This window comes from Syngnathus floridae, chromosome 9, assembly GCF_059516105.1.
Source record: "Syngnathus floridae isolate MCC-2025c chromosome 9, RoL_Sflo_1.0, whole genome shotgun sequence".
Classification (NCBI taxonomy): domain Eukaryota; kingdom Metazoa; phylum Chordata; class Actinopteri; order Syngnathiformes; family Syngnathidae; genus Syngnathus; species Syngnathus floridae.
In genome coordinates, this window is record NC_142421.1 from 12,881,837 (window position 1) to 12,903,548 (window position 21,712).

Sequence of the window (21,712 nt, forward strand, 5' to 3'; positions counted from 1 at the left end):
TGTCTCTCTCTATTCTAGTATCTCCGTATCGAGTACCGTATTGGCCTGAATATAAGACAACTCCCTCTTTTTCAAGACTCAAGTTTGAAAAAAGACTTTTTGAACACCAAATTTAATTTTTATACAGAAAATAATGACAGTACATCTGAAACAATATATTGGAGAGAAAAAGCATGTTATTTTGCCTCATTCAAATCAGGCAAAAACTGTCTATCACATCTTAATATCTGAACATTTAAATATGTAAACTAAAGTGCAGTCACATTTGTAAATGAATGGCTTCCATTTTCTGTTATCCAACAATCGCGATAGGCTGAGGTAACTCACGTGAGACTTAAGGCGCGGTGACGTAACTGTCCAACATTTTAACATCAACAGAGGAACCTTTCTAACAGTTTCTCCATTTTCTGTTGTCCCTTCTCTTATTTAGCCAAAAATAGCCATTTTTTACTTTTCCTCTTCGTGCTACCGCTATTTGTCCTTTTCTTCTTCGTGATAGGGCTTTGCTTTGGCCTGGGGAGTTAAGTTCGGCATTCTCTTTAAACAGGGGTATCAAACTCGTTTTTTCACGGGCCGCATTGTAGTCATAGCTTCTTTCGGAGGGCCATTATGACTGTCAACCCAAATAAATGTATGAGCACCTCATATTATATACAGTAAAAGCTACAAAAACAAACTGACAAATAACTCGTTTTCAAATCAGACGAGTAAAAACTGGTCAAATATTTAAAAAAATATATATTAAAAGTGAAGACAATTTGCAATTCTAGTAATGACACACGAATTTGATGCACAATTTGTTTTCGCGGGCCACATAAAATGATGTGGTGGGCCGTATCTGGCCCCCGGGCCTTGAGTTTGACACCTGTGTCTTTAAAGATACCTGGCGTCATCTAGCATTGTAAATGGGTATAATGTGTAGACCCCGAATGTAAGACGACCCCCACTTTTTCAGTCTTATCTCAATGCAAAAAACACCGTCTTATATTCGGGCCAATATAGTAATAAGAACAAATTTCACTTTTTGCATTGGCCATTCAGAGTAGATGATCCCAGTGTCGCCAGTGACAGAGGTGAGTGAGGTTTACAGTTTACAACCAATATTGTCCTGATGGGGTTAGCTTTCATTGCATTCATTGCATAGTTCAGTGTTTCCCAACCTTTTTTCATTCACGGCACACCTTTTCATTGGAAAAAATCTCGAGGCACACCACCAACAAAAATCTATTAGTGTTACACCAGCTTCTACATTAAAATCAGTTATATTACAACAAAAGACGTAAAGTTCTATTCCTATATATGTATGGCGAGTCGACTAATTGAATAAAAATAAATACTAAATATTCTTTAAATTGTATTTCTTTTGTAAATAAAAGTGACAGTTTTTGAAAAAAGGTTTTAGACAGTGTAAGGAATAAACTATTGAAAGTGATTGTGATCAAAATCCAAAAGAATCAATATGACTTTGTTTACTGTTTTAGACTAGTTCTATAAATATTGCGACATTAAGAACAAAGTCACTTTTAAAGACGCTCTGCTGTTCTGACAGCGGCTGAGTGGCTATCACAGTCGAGGTGTCTCGATTTGACTGTGTATTTTATGTTGGTGAAAAATGAACAATCCAGGTTTTCCCATTGAACTACATGCTCTGATTTCCATCGGACCGAAAACGCACCACAGCCGTCATAGTGTCACTGTTAGTAAAAGCACACAACAACACACACATAAACTGAGTATGTGCCGATGCCACAACATGAAATCTCAAGATTCTCCGATTTGCCCCGCATGCACAATTAGCAAGTGGCTGACCAGGCGTTGTGCTAACTGACCAGTGGTTTGGCGATCCTGTTTACAATGCGCTCCGTAATTAATATTGGACAATTTCCCACGGCACAGCTGAACATCTCTCACGGCACACCGGTGTGCGGCGGCACACCGGTGTGCGGCGCGACGGCACACCGGTGTGCTGCGGCACACTGGTTGGGAAACACTGGCATAGTTGATGCTTGTGATTATGGGCAAATATTTAAGGAGCACTCAGTGATGGAGCTTCAAAGAGAACATTTTAAATTGTGTTCTTGGCGATGAATCATGCATGACGTGCTCCTCTCCGATGTGTATTCACGTTAGGATAGTCTAGTGAGTGGCAACGTAAGATGGCTGCCTGTGGTTTCAATTCTTCAACGGCAAGCGAGTGGAATTGTTGTATGCGCACGCACACACACACACACACACACGCATGCATACACTGATACTGTTGTTTGGTTGGTTTGCAGGCACAAAGAGCTGGTGGTGAGTCAAGGTAATGATTTTGTCTAGAGAGAGCCCATAGAATTCCGTCATTGTCGTCGTCATTATGTGACATTTTCCTCGACAATTTTGTTTGAGAGGTGGCAGCTTGTTGTTTTTGTTCAGTGATGATGTCGTTGTCTCAAAGCAGCCAAAATGTCAACCCGGGAGAAAAACAGCCAAGCGGGTAAGTGCTGAACAGTCACATGGCAAGCTAGCCGGCGAACCAACCAGCTAACTCTTTAGCATGCTAACCGTATTTGAGGTGGGCCAATGGTGTTTCTCCTCTCTTCTTTCTCCACTTTCTCTCTGGCGTCTCTCTCAATTTCTATGGTCAGCATCTCTCCACTGCCTGCTCTCTGACATCACGCCTGTTTGCGCCGCCGTCATTTTGGCACGAGTGAGCGGACTTGGATGCGTGAGCTGGTTCGACAGGTGTATTTGTTGCAGCCTGGTCCTCACTTTGCTTTGCTTGGCCTTGGTTTGTATGCATTTGTCCGCCAAATTTACCCACTAATTCAAATTCATCTGTTGATTGGTTCATTTTCAGATCTTTGTCTGAAATAATGTGCCCACATGTTGATATTTGACTCTCAGCTTTTGCTTTGGGCTCAAGTGTCTTTTTGTGTGTGTGTGTGTGTGTGTGTGTGTGTGTGTGTGTGTGTGTGTGTGTGTGTGTGTGTGTGTGTGTGTGTGTGTGTGCGTGCGCGTGCGCGTGCGCGTGCGCGCGCGTGCACGTGCGTGTGCGTGCGCGTTGGGTCTGGTGCAGAGGGAAACCACATCAAGATGTTCATGCGTGGACGCCCCATCACCATGTTTCTTCCCTCAAACGTGGAAAACTACGACGACGTCCGCACGGAACTTCCTCCTGAGAAGCTCAAGCTGGAATGGGTGTATCCTTTGCTCGCTCCAAGCGCTCGTTGCAACCCAGATTTCAGATCATGCGATCGCACTGAGACATCCTTACGAGTGTGTATGGGCGACTTTGGGGTGAATTGGTTGTCAGCGCCGTTGCATCGGTGAGTGCGCGAAGCATTTTTTGAAGGTGGCCCGTTGAGAAAACAGCCATCCGACTGCGCTTCCTTGACCGCCGATGCCACAGCTACGGTTACCGAGGACGAGACTGTAGAGCCAATGTGTGGCTGCTTCCCACCGGGGAGATGGTGTACTTCATTGCCTCGGTGGTGGTCTTATTCAACTACGATGAGCGAAGCCAGAGGCACTACCTGGGACACACGGACTGCGTCAAGTGGTGAGATGTCTGGCACTTTGTTCAAATGCTCATGGCCACCTCTTCTCAACAATCCTCTCTCCCCCTCCCTCCTGTCCCTTTTTCCCGGCCTGCTAGTCTCACCGTTCATCCAGACAAGATTCGCATCGCCACGGGCCAAATTTCCGGTGTGGACAAAGATGGACGGGTAACTTCAGTCGACACTTTAGGAAACAAATGACTGCCAACCGCATCGTCTTGTGAGAATGTCCCACTACAATTGACGGAGGAGGTCCACATCACAATGATGCTCTCGTATGTAAATAAAGAAAGGCAGACAAAATGTGCAGATTTCCTTTTGATTGAAAACTTCCCAAATTGATTGCATAGTGGCTAAAGTCACATTTGAATATTTGCAGAAAACTAGACAAAGTAAATTGGTCTTATTGACTCAGTAAGTAAAACCAAGTTACTGTATTTTCACGACCAAAATGGCGCACATAAACGCCTTTAATTTTCTCAAAAAATGAAGGTGTGCCTTTTAAGAAGGTGTGCCTTTTGTGTGGACCAGATTCAAAAATCTGTAAAGTTGTTTTGTGTGGCTTCCGTAATATATAGGCGTTGACGTAGATCGGGACAAAAACAAACAACAAACTAGATGTAACACGTAGAGTACGTACCTTCGCCGCCATTGTTTTGTGTGCCGGAAGTCACACAGACGTAATATACAGGCACCCGATGAACCAATCAGAGGACACTACGTTTTACGTAGTTCAGGGCGGTAGACCAATCAGAGGACTGGACGTGACACGTAGAGGAATACGTACCTCCGCCACCATTGGTAAATAATACTATCGTCCGTGCAAATTACGTACTTCCGTCGCCATTGACAAATAAACTCCACCGTTTGTACAAGTCTGTAAAGTTGTTTTGTGTGGTTTCCGCCACAGAGACATAATAAACAGGCGTAATATGTAGACCCGATGAACCAATCAGAGGACATAACGTTTTACGTAGATCGGGGCGGTAAACCAATCAGAGGACTTTACGTAACATGTAGAGCAGGGGTCACCAACCTTTCTTAAACCGAGAGCTACTTCCTGGGTACTGATTAAGGCAAAGGGCTACCAGTTTGACACATACTTCTCAAATAGCCAATTTGCTCAATTTGGCTTTCACTATGTGTTATTATTGTCATTTACAGTTCACATGTAAATGTGATTTTAACAAGAATAGCAAAAATACAGTTAAACCTTGGTTTCTTACCACAATCCATTCTAGAAGGCGGTTCGAGAAGCGAATCGGTTGAGTTCCGAATCTATTTTTCCCATTACAAATAATGGAAATTTTTTAAATCCGTTTCAAGACAAAAAAAAAAAAAAAACGCCTTTTTTAAGCATTTTTTCATTTGCACATATTTGTCTGATCGCACAACTGCAGCGCACCGCCCGCCGAACGCGCAACCGTAGCGCGTCGCTCACTGCGCAACGGCACCGCGCTGGTCGCATTATTGTGACAGAGCCGTCGCTGAAATTTAGAAAATATTTTTAAAGTCCTGATGTACTTTCCAAAATTTTAATGGACCTTAGTGCGCAGGGAGCTTAATTTGGTCCGATCGCGCAACCGCAGCGCGGCGGGCGCTGACTCTCGCTTTGCTTTAAGAGCGTCTTTGTGTTTTAGGATGGCTTTACTGCTGCCACTTGCTTTCTTTGGAGGCATGATTAGGGGTTAATACAATCCTCAAAGTAACGAAAATACAATAACAACGAACGGAGTCAGTCGGCATCAGGGCCGCGCGGTCGGGTTTTCTCGGGTCTTCCCGGCTCATCTCGCGAGGTTCAACCACCGAATTTTGTTTGACAACCGAAGCAAAACAATCTGGAATTTTTTGTTCAAATTCCGATTTGTTCGAGAACCAGGACGTTCGAAAACCAAGGTTTGACTGTAAAATAAATAGATGCAGCTCACTGACAAGTGGCGCTATTTGAGCTAATTTTAGAACAGTCCTGCGGGCGACTCATGCGGTCCTCACGGGCAACCTGGTGCCCGCGGGCACCGTGTTGGTGACCCCTGATGTAGAGTATGTACGTCTGCCGCCATTGATAAACGAATACAATCGTTTGTGCAAAGAAAACAGCATTAGGACCTTCTAAAATGGCATAGACAAAGCTTACGAGGCACAATTCAAGCTTCCTGGAAAGCCGGGATCATTGCCAAAGAGCAACGTGACAACGACGAGACAATGACGAGGGAAGTTGGCATGTCAGATGGCGAACTTACCCAACTGTTTAATTTGGATACAGAAGATGAGTACTTGGACAGATTTACGTATGAATATCGATCAACAATAATGTGAGTACAGTAGAGTACATGGTTAAACAGTAGAATAAAATACAACTGAACTCACTTTCTTGCTCCCGTGACGATTTTTTTGTTTACTGTAAATCATGGCATGCATGTGCCCTATCATGTGTCCTATGTGTGTGTTAAATCTAGTAATGGCACACATAACTGAGACTGCGCCTTTTAGTATGGTGCGCCCTTTGGTCGTGAAAATACGGTACATAGAATGGAGTCACCTGAAATTATTTTTTTTAAACGTAATTTTTTTAGACAGCATCAATGTGATTGTGTCCTTTAGTATTATTTTAACTTGAGAACAGATTTGTTTACAGTCATCCTGACATGCAAAACACAAAAAGGATGAAACTTTGTTCTGGTTGCAGGGATGAGAATCTTCCGCGGATCCGCGGATTTCTGTGTTTTTTTTTCTGTCGGGAGTATCATTTTCGTTAATCGTGTAGATCCGTTGAGAAAATTGTTTTTATATGGGGGAGGGCGGCTGGCAGCAGTATTGCGACAACAGACGCCTTATTTTTGGCAGCATTTTGGAGCTACTTTCGTCAGATCATTTGCCTACTCATTTGCCTAATTAGCAAAAGTTTTAGCCAGCATGGCGAAAGTTTTAGAGAAAAAAGACGAGGATCGTGCCAGGGAAATAGACAAGTTGAACGGGATCACAAACTGCTTCAGATGGGCATGGCTCGAGAGCAGCGTCATCTCGGACAACTGGGAACACAAAGACGCTCTTAAAGCAATGCGACAGTGAGCGCCCGGCGCACTGCGGTTGCGCAATCGGACTAAATTAAGCTCCCTGTACACTGAGGTCCACTTAAATTTTGGAAAGTACATCAGGACTTTAAAAATATTTTCTAAATTTCAGCAGGGGCTCTGTCACAATAATGCGATCAGAGTGGTACAGTTGCGCTGTCGGCGACGCGGTACTTTTGCGCGGTCGGCGGTGCGCTGCAGTTGCGCGATCGGACAAAATTAAGCTCCCTGCGCACTTAGGTCCACTTGAATTTTGGAAAGTACATCAGGAGTTTAAAAATATTTTCTAAATTTCAGCAACGGCTCTGTCACAATAATGCAACCAGCGCGGTGCAGTTGCGCGGTCGGCGACGCGCTACGGTTGCGCGGTCGGCGGTGCACTGCAGTTGCGCGATCAGACAAAAATGCGCAAATGAAAAAATGCTTAAAAAAGTCTTAGAAAAGATTAAAAAAAAATCCATTATTTGTAATGGGAAAAATAGATTTGGAATTTGACCGATTCGCTTTTTGAACCGCCCTCTGGAACGGATTGTGGTCGAAAACCTTGACTGTATTATATTCACCTTGGTAGCCCACCAAGCAGGAATATTTTTTTAACAAAACTGTTGAAATTGAGTGATGAAATTAATGGTTTTGGGGTTGCTATACTGCCAAAGTCCAGGAGTTTCCAGGGAGCTTTTCCCCCTGAACCCCCTCCGGGGCATTGCCCCTGGCCCCCTGCGGCCTGTGGGCCCTACAGCCCCCAATAGGGGCCTGTGGACCCTGGCCCACTGCGGCCTCCATTGGGAGGGGCCTGCGGCCTCTGGCCCCCTGCAGCAAGTGGGGGGGGGGGGGGGGGTGTAGTGGAGCACGCGGCCCCCGAACCCCGGCTACTTTTCAGTGGTTATTTTCATTTGCCGTTCTCATCCCTGTGGTTGATCTATACCGTTAAATGGCAATCGGTTTCAAACGTCCATCACGAGAACTGGGGCAATGTCATGGTCTTCTTGGATCGGACAGATGGCGCGCCAAACTGTGTCAGAAATGAAGACGGTATTCGTGTTTCATTGGCTAAATTCCGGGCCGTTCTGATTAGTTTGAAAATGAATGAATTCCTCAGGCCCTCTTTAGGGAAAAGGATGTATTGGTTCACCCTCTGACTGGGTGGGTGGGGCATCTGGCAAAGGCCCACAAGCAGCATGTCGGCGATTCACAGCCACATTAGAAAAATCTCTCGATTGACCGGCAAACAAATATGACGTATGAAATCCTATCCTCTCAATTTATTCCCAAATGTACTTGGTCGGTGTTCTTATGCCCTACCCACGGCAACAAGTTCATTATGTACAGGGCCATCCACCACCGATTGGTAAACCAAGGGACATTATTTGGAGACGAGAAATAGTTTTGGGGGGCAATGAATTGAGGTTGGACACGTTTCTCTCAAGGGACACTCGTGCTCGGCAAGCTCAGCTGTCGCTTCTTGTTGCCGTTGTCGGTTCTCATGAAACCATCACCTTTGCTCCCCAGGCCGTGCAGCCGCACGTGCGCATTTGGGACAGCGTCAGTCTGTCCACGCTGCAGGTCGTCGGTTTGGGAACATTTGAGCGAGGCGTCGGCTCCTTGGTCTTCTCCAAAGCCGTGAGTGGCCGTCGTGTCACGTGGCTGCGTCACGAGCCGTGTGGTCCTCAACTTAGGCGTGTGCCCGTTTGTTGCCTCAGGACTCGGGTCAGCATCTGAGTGTGGTTGACGATTGCAACGACCACATGTTGACCGTTTGGGACTGGCAGAAGAAGTCCAAGGTGGCCGAGATAAAGGTGCGTGCAGCCGCCCACCTGCCCGCCCATCCTGGACCTTTTACATGGCTAGTCATGTTGGCTCCTGCGTGTCTGCTTTGCAGACTACCACCGACGTGGTTTTGGTTGTGGATTTCCACCCATCGGACCCAAACACCATCATCACCTGTGGAAAGTCTCATATTTTCTTCTGGGCCTGGACTGGCACCTCACTGGCTCGGAAACAGGGCATCTTTGGGGTAGGTTTGCAATCATTCATATGACTGCACATGGATAATGTTGGGGCTTGGATACAGGTTTTTCTGGGTTTCAATACATAACATTTATAGACCACCTAAGTGCGTTCTACACTACTCTCAAACAATTGGCACTCTCTTTTGGTAGAAATACAGCTGTGTGTGTGTGTGTGTGTGTGTGTGTGTGTGTGTGTGTGTGTGTGTGTGTGTGTGTGTGTGTGTGTGTGTGTGTGTGTGTGTGTGTGTGTGTGTGTGTGTGTGTGTGTGTGTGTGTGTGTGTGTGTGTGTGTGTGTGTCTGTGTGTCTGTGTGTGTGTGTGTCTGTGTGTGTGTGTGTGTGTGTCTGTGTGTGTCTGTGTGTGTCTGTGTGTCTGTGTGTGCGCGCGTCTGTGTGTGTCTGCTTGTGCTTATGTGTGCGTGTGTGGGTGTTGTTGTTTCCCAGAAATACGAGAAGCCAAAGTTTATCCAGTGTCTTGCCTTCCTGAACAATGGAGACATTCTGACAGGAGACTCTGGAGGCGTCCTTCTCGTGTGGACTAGGAGTGCCGCCGAGGCTTCTGTGAAAGGACCGCGAGGTGAGGACCAGATCCTGTACAAGAACATGTCATATGTCCTTAAGATAAAAATGCAATCTTGTAGAACAAGCAAATAACATAATCGTAAAGCAAGTTTGGCTTCTTCTCCACTTAATGTTTTCACTCGTCTAGCGGTTTTCCTCCTGTCAAGGCCCTCAAAGCGCGTCACACTGACTTTGCTTCTCCTTGCGGCGCAGCCTTTCAGATCAGCCGTCAGGTGAAAGGTCACGAGGGCAGCGTGTTCTGCTTGTGCCAGATGACGAGCGGTGCCCTGCTGAGCGGAGGAGGAAAAGACCGCAAGATCATCCTGTGGGACCACCAAGTCCAAGCCCAGCGTGACATTGAGGTCGAGCATCTGCCGCCTCTGCCACCTGTACATCTGCCTTGTGCAAATTGTTTGACGTTTGTTGGCACACGTGTGTCTGAAGGTCCCAGACCAATACGGAAGTATTCGGGCTGTGTCTGAAGGCAAGGGGGACGAGTTTCTGGTGGGAACGTCGCGCAACTTTATACTCCGAGGATCGTTCCACGATGGCTTTACGATGGAAGTGCAGGTAAGGGCCAGCACTGGTCGTGTTGCCACCTTGCGGCTGTCGACATGCTTTTCTCTGCTTCCGTGAACTCTTTCTCCACCGGGGACCTTTCTGGTGGCCAGCAGGAATCCCAGTCGCCCACCAACGTGTTAGGACAGTCAACATTTGATCTCGCAGGCACTTTTCATGCAGAAATGATTGCTCAACATGCACGGTGGGTTAAAATCATTCCCCCCACTCGTCTGGGAGTTGGCATCCTGTTCATGTGTTGCCTGGCAGAAGCACAGAGTCTGTGTCTTTGACTTTTGGCTTGAGTTGGTCTCTATATGTTGTTACATGAAATGGCACGCTAGGTAAGCAGTGCTTTTCCTTTTCTGGTTCTTAAATGGATAAATATAGACACGTTTGTGTTCAGGGTCACACAGACGAGCTGTGGGGCTTGGCGTCGCACCCGTCCAAAGATTTATTCCTGACGTGCGCCCAGGACCGTCTGGTGTGCCTGTGGAATTCCACCGACCACAAGCTGCAGTGGAGTCGCAGCGTGGAGGTGAGTTACGATGTCACCTTCTCCCGACGATGTCACTTGCAGCCTTATGTCACCTTCTTCGATGACGTCACCTGCAGCCCCATATCTTAGTTTTTCTTTCTGCCCTGTGGAAATGATTAACACCTGCTGTGTCTGTTAGAGATTCGCTCACTCCAACTTATTTTGCAAGAACCACACGGGAGAAAAGTAAGTCCTTTTAGACACCTGCAGGTGGAGAGTCCATTCGTCGCTGTGCGTACAGCAATGTTCGAATGGAGGTCTGAACTCTCCTTCCTGCAAGAGGATATTTATTAAGAGAAACAGAGTGGGGGTATGAGTAGGCTGGCTAGAAAGCCCTTGTCCTCTAGTCTAAACATGTCAGGGGATGTTTTACGACCTTGTGATAAGGAGGACAAGGTAAGGTATTTACTACAGGTTGCATTCCAACATAATCCTATGATAAAGATAACCTGGAAAACCCTAACAGTGTCCCTCCCGCAGGAGCATGGCCACTGTGCAGACTTTCATCCCGGCGGTGGAGTGGTCGCCATAGGAACACATTCAGGAAAGTGAGTCTTGCATCAAGTGTGGGCGAGGCTGGATGACGCAGTGGGCGGGACTAATGCGAGAGCTTGTGTCCGTCAGGTGGTTCGTGCTGGACGCCGAGACCACCGACCTGGTCGCCATCCACACGGACGGCAACGAACAGCTGTCCGTCATGCGCTTCTCTGTAGGTGGGTGGAGTCAATTGCCGAGATGGTCCGTCCACGGGGCTGAGTCACAATTATTTCCTCCTGGCTTGACATCAGGGGTCACCAACTCCTTCAGGCTCCAATCCACAGTGTTTAAGATGTTTTCTTTGTCCAACAGGCCTAATTCAAATGTACAAACATGATAATCATACTCATTATGTTGTTGATGACCCCTACTCTGCACGATGATGTTTTCTTGAGTTTCCAAAACCGGGTCGTTGAGGTCACGTGTTCCACAATGCGCTTTGCCAAATGTTAACAAAGTGGCTTTGGCAGTATCAAAAACATGAATGAACATGAGTAAAGGCAAACGGCATACCTTGACAATGATTGACAAGCAATGTGCGACCGCAAGAGGTGTCAAAAGAAGTGAGCGGCACTCTGCAGACAATCACAGGAGCCCTGACTGTGGCAAAGTGCAACTCAAAAAGCATTGTCGCCTCCATATGTTCCATTCATGGACGGCAAGCAGGATCGCTCGAGCATATTTTCAAATGTTTGGCAGCTGGCCGGCCGCAGGTCAAGGTGCATGTGGGAAGCACCACGCGCCGCTGTCATGCCCGATTGTGCCCATCACAAAACGCAAGATGGCTATCAAGTCTGACTCGCTGTGTGCAGATGGTGTTCTGCTGGCGGTGGGATCTCACGACAACTTCATTTACATCTACAGTGTGGCCGAGCAAGGAAGAAAGTACAGCCGATACGGAAAGTGCTCCGTAAGTCCCGACTGTCCCAAAATGGCGCTCGAGTGGCTGGGGAGCCGCAAATGAGCCGCTTGGCGATGCAGCCCCGAGCGCCCTGAGGATCATTGGCATCTACCGTGATGCCCGTGTTTTGATCAAGTCTTGCTTCCTCCTTGCAGGGTCACTCCAGTTACATCACGCATTTAGATTGGTCGCCTGACAACAACTTCATCATGTCCAACTCCGGAGACTATGAGATTCTCTACTGTCAGTGTGCACATGTTCCGCATCTGTTTCTAGGATGTGGCCATTTAGGCTTGCTCTTCTTTTTCTCTTGATTTAGGGGAGGTGCCAAATGGCTGCAAATACATTCGAAATCGCTCCGAGTGCAAAGACATCGACTGGGCCACGTACACCTGTGTGCTGGGTTACCATGTCTTTGGTCAGTACGCTCACCCACTTCGTGTGCGTGCGTGAGCGCAATACACTCCTTTGAGTTTGTAAAGAATGTGGCATGGCTTCGCTGCAGGGAAAAAGATCCAGCGCGCTCGCCCCAAAGATGTCAGGAAAGTCATTCTGCTCGATTGGAAATATTCTAGTCGACAGGGATGAGGACAGAAAATGAAGATGGACCAGCCAGATGCCTCACAAAATTAAAACTATTGTGCTGAACCCTTTGACTTTAGGAGGGATTTTGGTGACCTAGTTTTTGGACGTTTAGCAACAGTTGTTTTAGCTCCTTGTCAGACATGCAAGCAGCCTCTGCTCCAATGGCTTGTCCAGGCAGAATGAGCTCGCAGAACCATTTTGGCATCTTACTAGCCAGCGAGGTGCTGTGTCGCAGCCAAGAAGCCCTGAGCAGCCCAGAGGACCTTAGAAGTCACATTAAGGCTCGGCAGAGTCGCCCCCTTGCAGATGGGCGGGCAAGAGTAGTACAAGAAGAGGGATCCTGGTGGTGGGGGTTCGAGCTTCTTCCGCAATCTTACAGAGAAGGTTCCACAGCTGTGTCTCCACCTTTCTGGCATACAGTCAATAGTTCAACTGAGAAAGCATCCTCCTGGGAATTCCTATGAGGACAGCAACCATTCAAGAGAAAGAACCGGGAAAATAGAACAGTCTGAAAGAAAGGACAGATGTGACAGAAACGAGACTTAAGCTGGCGATTTCAACATTTTATGACTGGCCGAGTCAAGTCTTTGTTTTTGCTTTTACGCTTTTGCTCACCAAAAGCACAAGGTGACATTTTTCAACATCAAAGTAGTTTACTGCAATCCCTGATGGTCCAGTGGTTAGGCCTGGGTTCGATTCCTGGTCAGGGAACCATATGCAGCCATGTCCATGTGCCGGTCCCAAGCCCGGATAAATACAGAGAGTTGCGTCAGGAAGGGCATCCGGTGTAAAAACTGTGCCAGAGACGTCTCATGCGAAACATCTGGACAAAAAAGTAAGATTCGCTGTGGCGACCCCCTGAGGGGAAAAGCTGAAAGAGGCTACCCAAGTAGTTTACTGCAAATTAGTATCTTTTGCCTCCTGCTAACATGGTGACATGGTAAAGGGAAGGGGTCTATGTTCTCCTCCTTTGTTTTATTGGGTAGCTGAACTCAGGGTTTGTGCACGTGCAACAGGCGTATGGCCGGAGGGCTCGGACGGGACGGACATCAACGCTGTGATCCGCTCGCATAACAGGAAGGTGCTGGCGGTGGCAGACGACTTCTGCAAAGTTCATCTCTTCTCATACCCTTGTGCCACGCCCAAGGTGAGCTGAGCCACTGCCTCCACGCCCACCCGTTCTTTTAACCTTGTCTGCATGTTCGTGTCTTTGTGCGTTGGACATCAGGCTCCCAGTCACAAGTACAGCGCTCACAGCAGTCACGTGACCAACGTTAGCTTTCTATTCGATGACAGTCACCTGATCTCCACGGGTGGCAAGGACACCAGCATCCTGCAGTGGCGATTGGTCGACAAGAGCAACCCGGCGGTGGGCGATGCCCTCCACCGCTCAGCCGCTGACGGGCCGGGAGGATCGTTTCCGCCCAGCCCCCTTCCCTCTTCGGACTTAACCCCGCCTCCTTCAGCGTCCGTTCCGCCACCTTCCCCAAGTCTCAAAGACACTTTGGCGCTCGGCAGTGATGCGGCTGCGTTCAGCGATGACGCAGCCGCGCCCGGCGACGAGGACCCGCCGCCCCTCGCGCCTCCCTCGTAGGCTGCCAGGATGCCAAGGACGGCAAACATTAGACGTTCCTTTGTCATTTCAAAAATTGAGAACAAGTCATCAAGCTTGACCCGCCAATCAAACGTGGCCGACTCGGGCGCCACACCAGTCAACTGTGCCTGCATCACATTTTTTGTGGATCCGGGTTCAAAAATTTCTCCAGCAGCCTTCCTGTGCGGTGTTTGCATGTAGTTAGCTTGTTAGCCTTCTTGTACTCAAGTGGCCTTTCCCACCCACATTCCAAAAACCTTTCAGCCTGTCAGGCCTGGAACACAAAAAGATTCTTCCTTCAAAGATTGAGACGGAGCCCTCGCGTCCGGTTAGGAAATCAGCCGTTTAGCGCGTGAGGCGATGCAGTGCGTTGCGTGAACTGAGCACGTCACCACGAACAACGCACACATTTGGATTCTGTTTCCGCGGCCGTCTGTGTTGATGTGGTCTCACAAAAACCAAGAAGCCCACATATGTGCCAATGTTAGCCGAGTGTGTCCGAAAGGAGCGCATGCGTGTGGGAGCGTTCCATGATGGCAAAGTCGTCGAGAAGAGGCTTGCTGTGAAAAACACTTCCTGCTGTCCAGGGAACTCACTTTTAGACAAAAAAACCCAAAACGTATCAGGTCTGATGCATTTTCTTGTAGTTGGGGACACTTCCTTGTTGGTCAATCAGGGTGCTTCTTTGAATGGTTTCCTTCCACTCGCGTCACACACTTAAGAGTCAATTGACTCGAGTCATTCTTCCTGTTTCTGGCATGACCCCCTTCAGACCCGATTTTCAGAACAAATACACTCTTAACACACAGAATTGTCTTCCAAGAACAATCTAATGTGACAGACCACAATAGTACCTTGTATGAGTTTGATGGCGGCGTATTAACGTGGCTGCTTGCAACATGCTGCAACAAACAACAGGAGAAAGTCCTCGTCCTTTGAGAGAAAAAAGGGTTAGGGTCCAACATTGCCCTTTTTTGCCAATGGGCCACTGTGAACCATGTTTTGGGGCCCCAAACCCTGGCCCTGTATTTTCGCCATATAAATTTAGTTAAGTAGTTCTTTTTTGCATGCTTTTTTTTCTCTCTCCAGCAAAGAATCTAACTGAATGTATAATGTGACATTTTCTGGGCTTTGTCTTGTAAACAAACAAAAAAAAGTGGGAAAAGGATCAATGATAATTGATCAATTGAAGTGGATAAAACTAAAACTTTTGACTATTAAATTGTTTTTTCATATTTAAAAAAACAAAAGAACGCACACATTTGTTGGTTTCATTGTAATCGTGTATGAAATGTGTACTTGGGCCAGTGTCAGTCAACCTGGTTGGAGCCACTGAGGAACGTACAACGCTGATGGGCTGCACATCTTCAACAAACATGGGCTGTCATGACACTGTGTGATAGTTTTCCCCACTCTAGCTTTAATGCAAGAACCACACGTGACACAGTTTGCCTATTCTACGCTTGCAAGCGGAACAAGCAGTCACCACCCTGTATGATGCAGAGGTGCTTGAAAGCAGTCTTGTAACGAACAGGGCAGAACAGCCAAGCGCAGAGTGACACAGACTTTATTAATTGTAGGGAAAGGGGAAGTGGAGTGCTGGATCTCGAGCAGGAGCGGTTGGATGCTTGTCCTGTGGCGTGGCTGGTGATAAGGCGCAGCGTGGAGGCATGCGCGGTGGCGAAGAGAGCAGCGACGCAAGCTCGTAGCAGAGCGAGGCGCTTGCGTCGATGGTAGTCTGTGACGAGCAGAGAGTCAGGACAGGCGGCGAGCAGAGCGTGGTCAATAACGGGCAGATGGTCAGGGCAGGCGCCAGGCAAGACGAGACAGTTCCGCGAATGGAACAGGTCTGCAACGGGAGTCAGACTGGTAGAGCGCATACAGGTAGCATCACGGGACAGACTGACAAGGTAGTGATCGGCTGGCAGGGTTTAAATAGTTAAGCCAGCGACAGGTGTGGGTGATTTGGCTGATTGGTGGGGTGTGGCAGTGAGCGTGTGACAGGCGGGGTACCGGATAATTAGCGGACCGGCGTGAACGTGACGTAACCCCCCCCCTCAAGGGGTGGCTCTTGATGTCCACAAGGCTGGTAGGTACCGCCGACGGGCGGGAGAGAGGGAACCGGAGCTGGGAGTGGCGACACCACGGCTTCTGAAATGGGACACTGAGAGGCAGACGGTGATGGGGGCTCTTGTGGACGGGCTGTACCCGCGAGATGTGGAACGTGGGGTAGACCCGCATTGATCGTGGGAGGTGAAGTCGAACGGCAGCAGGGCGTATTACATTTCTGATGGGGAAAGTTCCCACAAAGCGGGGCACTAGTTTGCGGGACTCCAACCAGAGCGGCAGGTTACGCCCAGAAAGCCACACCTGTTGACCGACCCGATACGTCGGGGTCGGAGTCCGGTGCTTGATCGCCTGGTGGGTGTAGCTGGCGACAGCTTGGAGGAGAGAGGACCGGGCTCTTGCTCAAGTTTGGTGGCAGCGGCGAATGCACCACAGCGCCGATGGACAGGCTGCGCTTCATTCCTGCTCTTCAAAGAGTGGTGGCTGGTATCCGATGACGCAGTGAAATGGCGAAAGATCTGTGGCAGAGCTGGGGAGCGAGTTGTGTGCATACTCTACCCACGCGGGTTACTGGACGACATGCAACGGAGGGATTTACTGAGCTCTTGGTTGAGACGCTCGGCTTGTCCGTTTGACTGTGGATGGAACACCGACGTGCGACTGGCTGTGGCTCCCAGGAGGCGGCAGAATTCGACCCAGAAAATGGCAGTGAATTGCGGGCTCTGGTCAGAGATAACGAAAACCTCCTGGAGGAGAATCTGGGCAGTCTGCTGGGTCGTGGGTAGCTTGATGGGGATGAACCGTGCCATCTTGCTAAAATGGTCCACAACCGTGAGGATTGTTGTGTTAACCTCTGATGGTGGGAGGCCGGTGACGAAGTCGACGGCCAGGTGCGACCACGGGCGATGGGACACGGGCAGAGGTTGGAGGAGCCCGGCCGGGGGGGCGATTGGAGGCTTTAAAGCGGTTGCACGTGGGGCAGGCTCTGATGTATTCCCGCACATCTTTCTTCAGGGAGGCCCACCAAAAGCGTTGGGCCGTCAGGAGAACCGTTTGCGCGGCTCCCGGATGACAGGCGAGGCGGTAGTTGTGCGCCCACTACAGTACCTCCGACCGGAGGTGGTCGGGCACGAACAGTCGGCCCTCCGGACAGGTGCTAGGACCGGGCTGGTCCCGGATTGCCGCCCTCACCTGATCCTCGATGCTCCAGGTGACAGAAGCGACAACCACAGACTCCGGCAGGATGGTGGGGGCCATGCCCCTTCCTCCTCTTCCCCAGGGAACGCGCGGGACAGCACGTTGGCCTTGGCGTTGTGAGAGCATGGGTGGTAAGACAAGGTAAAATTGAATCGGCCGAAGAACAGCAACCACCGGGCCTGGCGGGCATTGAGACACTTGGCTGTTTTAAGGTAATCTAGGTTGCGGTGGTCAGCCCAGACGATGAACAGGGTTGGCGTGCCCTCCAGCGAGTGCCTCCACTTCTCCAGGGCTAATCTCACTGCAAGGCCCTCCCGGTTGCCAATATCGTAAATCCATTCAGTGGCCGACAGACGGCGGGAGAAGAAGGCGCACGGGTGGAACTTGTCTTGCGCGCTGCGGTTCCGGCATCCTGAGGATGGGGGCAGACGTGAAATTCCTCTTAAGGTCTTGGAACGCCCGAGCAGCATCGTCTGTCCACCGCAAGGGTGTGGCTGGACTGGTGAGGGCTGTGAGCGGCGCGGCTACCATGCTGTAGCCCCGAATGAAGCACAGATAGAAATTGGCAAACCCAAGGAACTGCTGGAGCTGTTTCCGTGACCGGCCAGGACGCCGCCTACTTTACTTTGTGCTGGTCCATCTCAAGCGAGCCCTTGCGCACCATGTAGCCCAGGAATTTTACCGTCAGCACGTGGAACTCGCAATTCTCGGCCTTGACGAGTAGCGAGTTCTCCATCAGGCGATGCTGCACTGTCTATTATTTTACTGGTTCTTTTACCACAAACAAATTATTTAAGTTTCATTACCTGACATGTTTCGGCTATCACTTCCGCCTTCATCAGAGTGTCACCGTGAGGAGGGAAAGGCGATTGGTTTGTATATCAATTGACACCCGCCCCCACAGTCCGTATCAACCACACAGAGCGCGTGTGGGGGAAGGCGTGTGTTATGTATTCCTCACGGTGACACTCTGATGAAGGCGGAAGTGATAGCCGAAACATGTCAGGTAATGAAACTTAAATAATTTGTTTGTGATAAAAGAACCAGTAAAATAAATGATGCCTACCCTGTTTGATGTTGAACATGGCTAAAGCCAGATGGAGAGCTGGAGTTCTGATAAACTCTACCGTGAACAAACATTTGTCTAAACTCCACCCATTGCATCTTTTCAATAAAAAGGGGGCTAGCCTGTAGCTGGAGCACGGTTCGGGCCACACACCCTGTGTGTGTGTCTCGGGCGCCCTCCTGCAGGAGTCGTTGGCCGATGAAGACAAGTCTCTATCTCCGTGAAATTCTTTGTAAATCTTGATAGACCCAACATGTACTTTCTAAAATTTCTAAAACCTCCGTGCACAGGAGGTTTATTTTTCGTCATTTCGATCCGATCGCGCAACCGCAGTTCGCCGGACGCGTTAGTGTAACAGCGCAGTCCCTGAAACTTGTAAAATATTCCCAAATTTGAGTGGGACTCCGTGCGCGGGGATGTTGAGTTATTTGTGCTCTCATTATATTATTATTATATATGTCATTGTGTTATTTGTTCCGTGTCTTATGCCGTATTTTGAGTTTACTGCAGTGACGTGACGTTTTCTCTTTTTTGTACTGTAGACAGTTTACGTTAGTTTTTATCTTGTTTGCGGCAACAAGAAGTAGGAAGTGAATATAACGAAGCGCGCCAAGAAGCGCAGGTGTTATAATGAGAGTGTGCGAGGAACAATAAAGAAGTGAATCCCAAACGCCACCATCGTGTCGTGTTGTGTCTGAAGGGAAATGGACTATCGAAGCTGCAAACCCAACAGGGGAGCTGATTTTTTTTCCATCTTGCCTGACCGCGCAACCGCAGCGAGCCAGACCTATTATTGTAACAGCGCCGTCGCTGACACAAATAGAAAACATTACAAATTTGGAGAAGATCTCCGGGCTGGAAAGGCTCATTTTTCGTCATTTCCGTATGGCCGCGCAACCGCAGCGCGCCGGACGCATTATTGTAACAGTGCCGTTATTGAAACTTAGCAAATATTCACAAAGTCGGGATGTACTTTCCAAAATTTGAGTGGACCTTTGTGCGCAGGTGATTTATTTTTCCGCATTTCGGTAAGATCACGCAACCGCAGCGCGCCGCGACTGCGCAACCGCAGCGCGCCTCAGACCGCGCAACTGCAGCGCGCTGGACGCATCATTGTGACAGAGCCGTCGCTGAAATTTAGAAAATATTTTAAAAGTCCTGATATACTTTCCAAAATTTGAGTGGACCTCAGTGCGCAGGAAGCTTAATTCGGTCCGATCGCGCAACGGCAGTGCGCCGGACGCATTAGTGTAACAGCGCCACCGCTGACACAACTAGAAAATATTTAAAAATTGGAGCTTACATCCAGGCGGGAGAGGATGATTTGTCGGGATTTCCGTCCGACCGCGCAAACGCAGTGCGCCGGACGCATTATTGTTACACCGCCGTCGCTACAATTTAGTAAATATTCCAAAAGTCGGGATTTACTTTCCAAAATTTCAGTGGACCTCCGTGCGCAGAAGGTTTATTTTTCGTCATTTCGGTCCGATCGCGCAACTGCAACGAGCCGGTCGCATCATTGCAACAGAGTCGTTGCTGAAATATAAAAAATATTTTAAAAGTCGTGCTGTACGTTCCAAAATTTGAGTGGACCTCCGTGCGCAGGAAGCTTAATTTAGTCCGATCGCGCAACCGCAGCGCGCCGGAGGCATTAATGTAACAGCGCCGTCGCTGACAGGTAGAAAATATTTAAAAATTGCAGCTTACTTCCAGGCGGTCGAGCGTGATTTACCGTCCGACCACGCTACCGCAGCGCGCCAGACGCATTATTGTTACATCGCCGTCGCTAACATTTAGTAAATATTCCAAAAGTCTGGATTTACCTTCCAAAATTTGAGTGGACCTCCGTGCGCAGGAGGTTAATTTTTCTTCATTTCGGTCCGATTGCACAACCACAGCGCGTCGCCAAATGCGCAATTGCAGCGTGCCGCGGACCGCGCAACTGCAGCGCGCCGGTCCCATTATTGTACAGCCGTCGCTCAAATTTAGAACATATTTTTAAAGTCCTGATGTACTTTCCAAAATTTCAGTGGACCTCAGTGAGCAGGAAGTTTAATTCGGTCCGATCGCGCAACTGCAGTGCGCCGGTGTTGTGCTCGATTTGGTTCCCCCGTGAGATTTTGTTCCCCCTGCCGCGGGAGCGCGCACAGCTTGTTTGGAAAGCGAAAAACCGATGCCGTACGGCGTCGTACGGCGTCAGCACTATGTTGTTTTCAATAAAAACATGAAGAACTCACGTTTGCGTCAGTCAATTTTAATTTTTATAAGGGATTATTGTCATTTGATGTCTTTAAATTCATCCGCGTTCTGCCATTGAAGCGGGGTGCATTCAAAGACCAGTCGTAAAGACGGAACACTCACTCACTTCACCAAAAAGCAAGGATATAATTACGTGAGCACTTTGCATAAACCTCGATGCAAAGAAACTCCTCCTTTTGGGTACCGTTACATGCTACAAGGAGTATATATTACAAAGGAGACTTTATTCTTAATTGTAATCATCATTCATCCATCCATTTGATTACTCAGGTATTTTCAAAGCAAATTAATATTGTTGCATTTATTAATTTGCTTTAAAATGACAGCGCAATATAATTAAAAGCTGACACTCTAGCAATGTCAAACGTGTTAGTTTAAGAAAAAGCCAAGATTGTGATCAAATCTTTCATAACGACAATGATTTGAGTGAATTGATTTGAATGAATAATTGAGAAGACATTTCAGTTCTGAAGGCTCCTTTTGTCCCAAGCAAAGTGAAAGGTGGTGGGATAAAAATTGTAACAGGAACGCTATAAAAAATGTCAAGCCGTGAATATTTGTGCCCCCCTCCCATTTTGAGAACGGTGAGTCCTGGACATCGACTGGCTTTTTTTCTGTCTTCCTGGGGGTCTGCTCAGGTAGTGTGGCAAATTTGAACAAGTTCCCTCATTCCTGGCCCAAGTTACAGGGGGGGAACAAATCCTCACGGGGCACCCGTGAGGATTTGTTCCCCCCCCTTATTTTGAGAACGGTGAGTCCTAGACTCCAGCTGTTTTTTTTCTGTCTTCCTGGGGGTCTGCTCAGGTAGTGTGGCAAATTTGAACAGGTTCCCTCATTCCTGGCCCAAGTTACAGGGGGGGAACAAATCCTCACGGGTGCCCCGTGAGGATATGTTCCCCCCCCTTATTTTGAGAACGGTGAGTCCTAGACTCCAGCTGTTTTTTTTCTGTCTTCCTGGGGGTCTGCTCAGGTAGTGTGGCAAATTTGAACAGGTTCCCTCATTCCTGGCCCAAGTTACAGGGGGGGAACAAATCCTCACGGGTGCCCCGTGAGGATATGTTCCCCCCCCTTATTTTGAGAACGGTGAGTCCTAGACTCCAGCTGTTTTTTTTCTGTCTTCCTGGGGGTCTGCTCAGGTAGTGTGGCAAATTTGAACAGGTTCCCTCATTCCTGGCCCAAGTTACAGGGGGGGAACAAATCCTCACGGGGCACCCGTGAGGATTTGTTCCCC

At 48.5% G+C, this 21,712-nt stretch overlaps 1 protein-coding gene across 4 annotated transcripts in view; it reads left to right on the forward strand.

Moving 5' to 3' along the window:
* Positions 1-15,149, forward strand: part of eml4 (EMAP like 4) — a 61,551-nt gene extending 46,402 nt beyond the window's left edge. For 2 of the 4 annotated variants that reach the window (XM_088385443.1, XM_088385445.1), the window contains 19 exons: positions 2,277-2,302; positions 2,438-2,476; positions 3,059-3,182; positions 3,392-3,541; positions 3,638-3,707; positions 8,120-8,230; positions 8,311-8,406; positions 8,490-8,624; positions 9,063-9,195; positions 9,393-9,541; positions 9,624-9,749; positions 10,144-10,275; positions 10,756-10,823; positions 10,900-10,988; positions 11,625-11,722; positions 11,869-11,956; positions 12,033-12,131; positions 13,315-13,445; positions 13,527-15,149. In XM_088385443.1, coding sequence (XP_088241569.1) covers positions 2,277-2,302; positions 2,438-2,476; positions 3,059-3,182; positions 3,392-3,541; positions 3,638-3,707; positions 8,120-8,230; positions 8,311-8,406; positions 8,490-8,624; positions 9,063-9,195; positions 9,393-9,541; positions 9,624-9,749; positions 10,144-10,275; positions 10,756-10,823; positions 10,900-10,988; positions 11,625-11,722; positions 11,869-11,956; positions 12,033-12,131; positions 13,315-13,445; positions 13,527-13,892 — 2,230 coding nt within the window. In that variant the 3' untranslated portion in view covers positions 13,893-15,149. Of the gene's footprint in view, positions 1-2,276; positions 2,303-2,437; positions 2,477-3,058; positions 3,183-3,391; positions 3,542-3,637; positions 3,708-8,119; positions 8,231-8,310; positions 8,407-8,489; positions 8,625-9,062; positions 9,196-9,392; positions 9,542-9,623; positions 9,750-10,143; positions 10,276-10,755; positions 10,824-10,899; positions 10,989-11,624; positions 11,723-11,868; positions 11,957-12,032; positions 12,132-12,218; positions 13,134-13,314; positions 13,446-13,526 lie in introns of those variants that run through there. The other 2 variants (XR_015860485.1, XM_088385444.1) reach the window with 2 other exon arrangements.
* Positions 15,150-21,712: the final 6,563 nt, after the last annotated feature.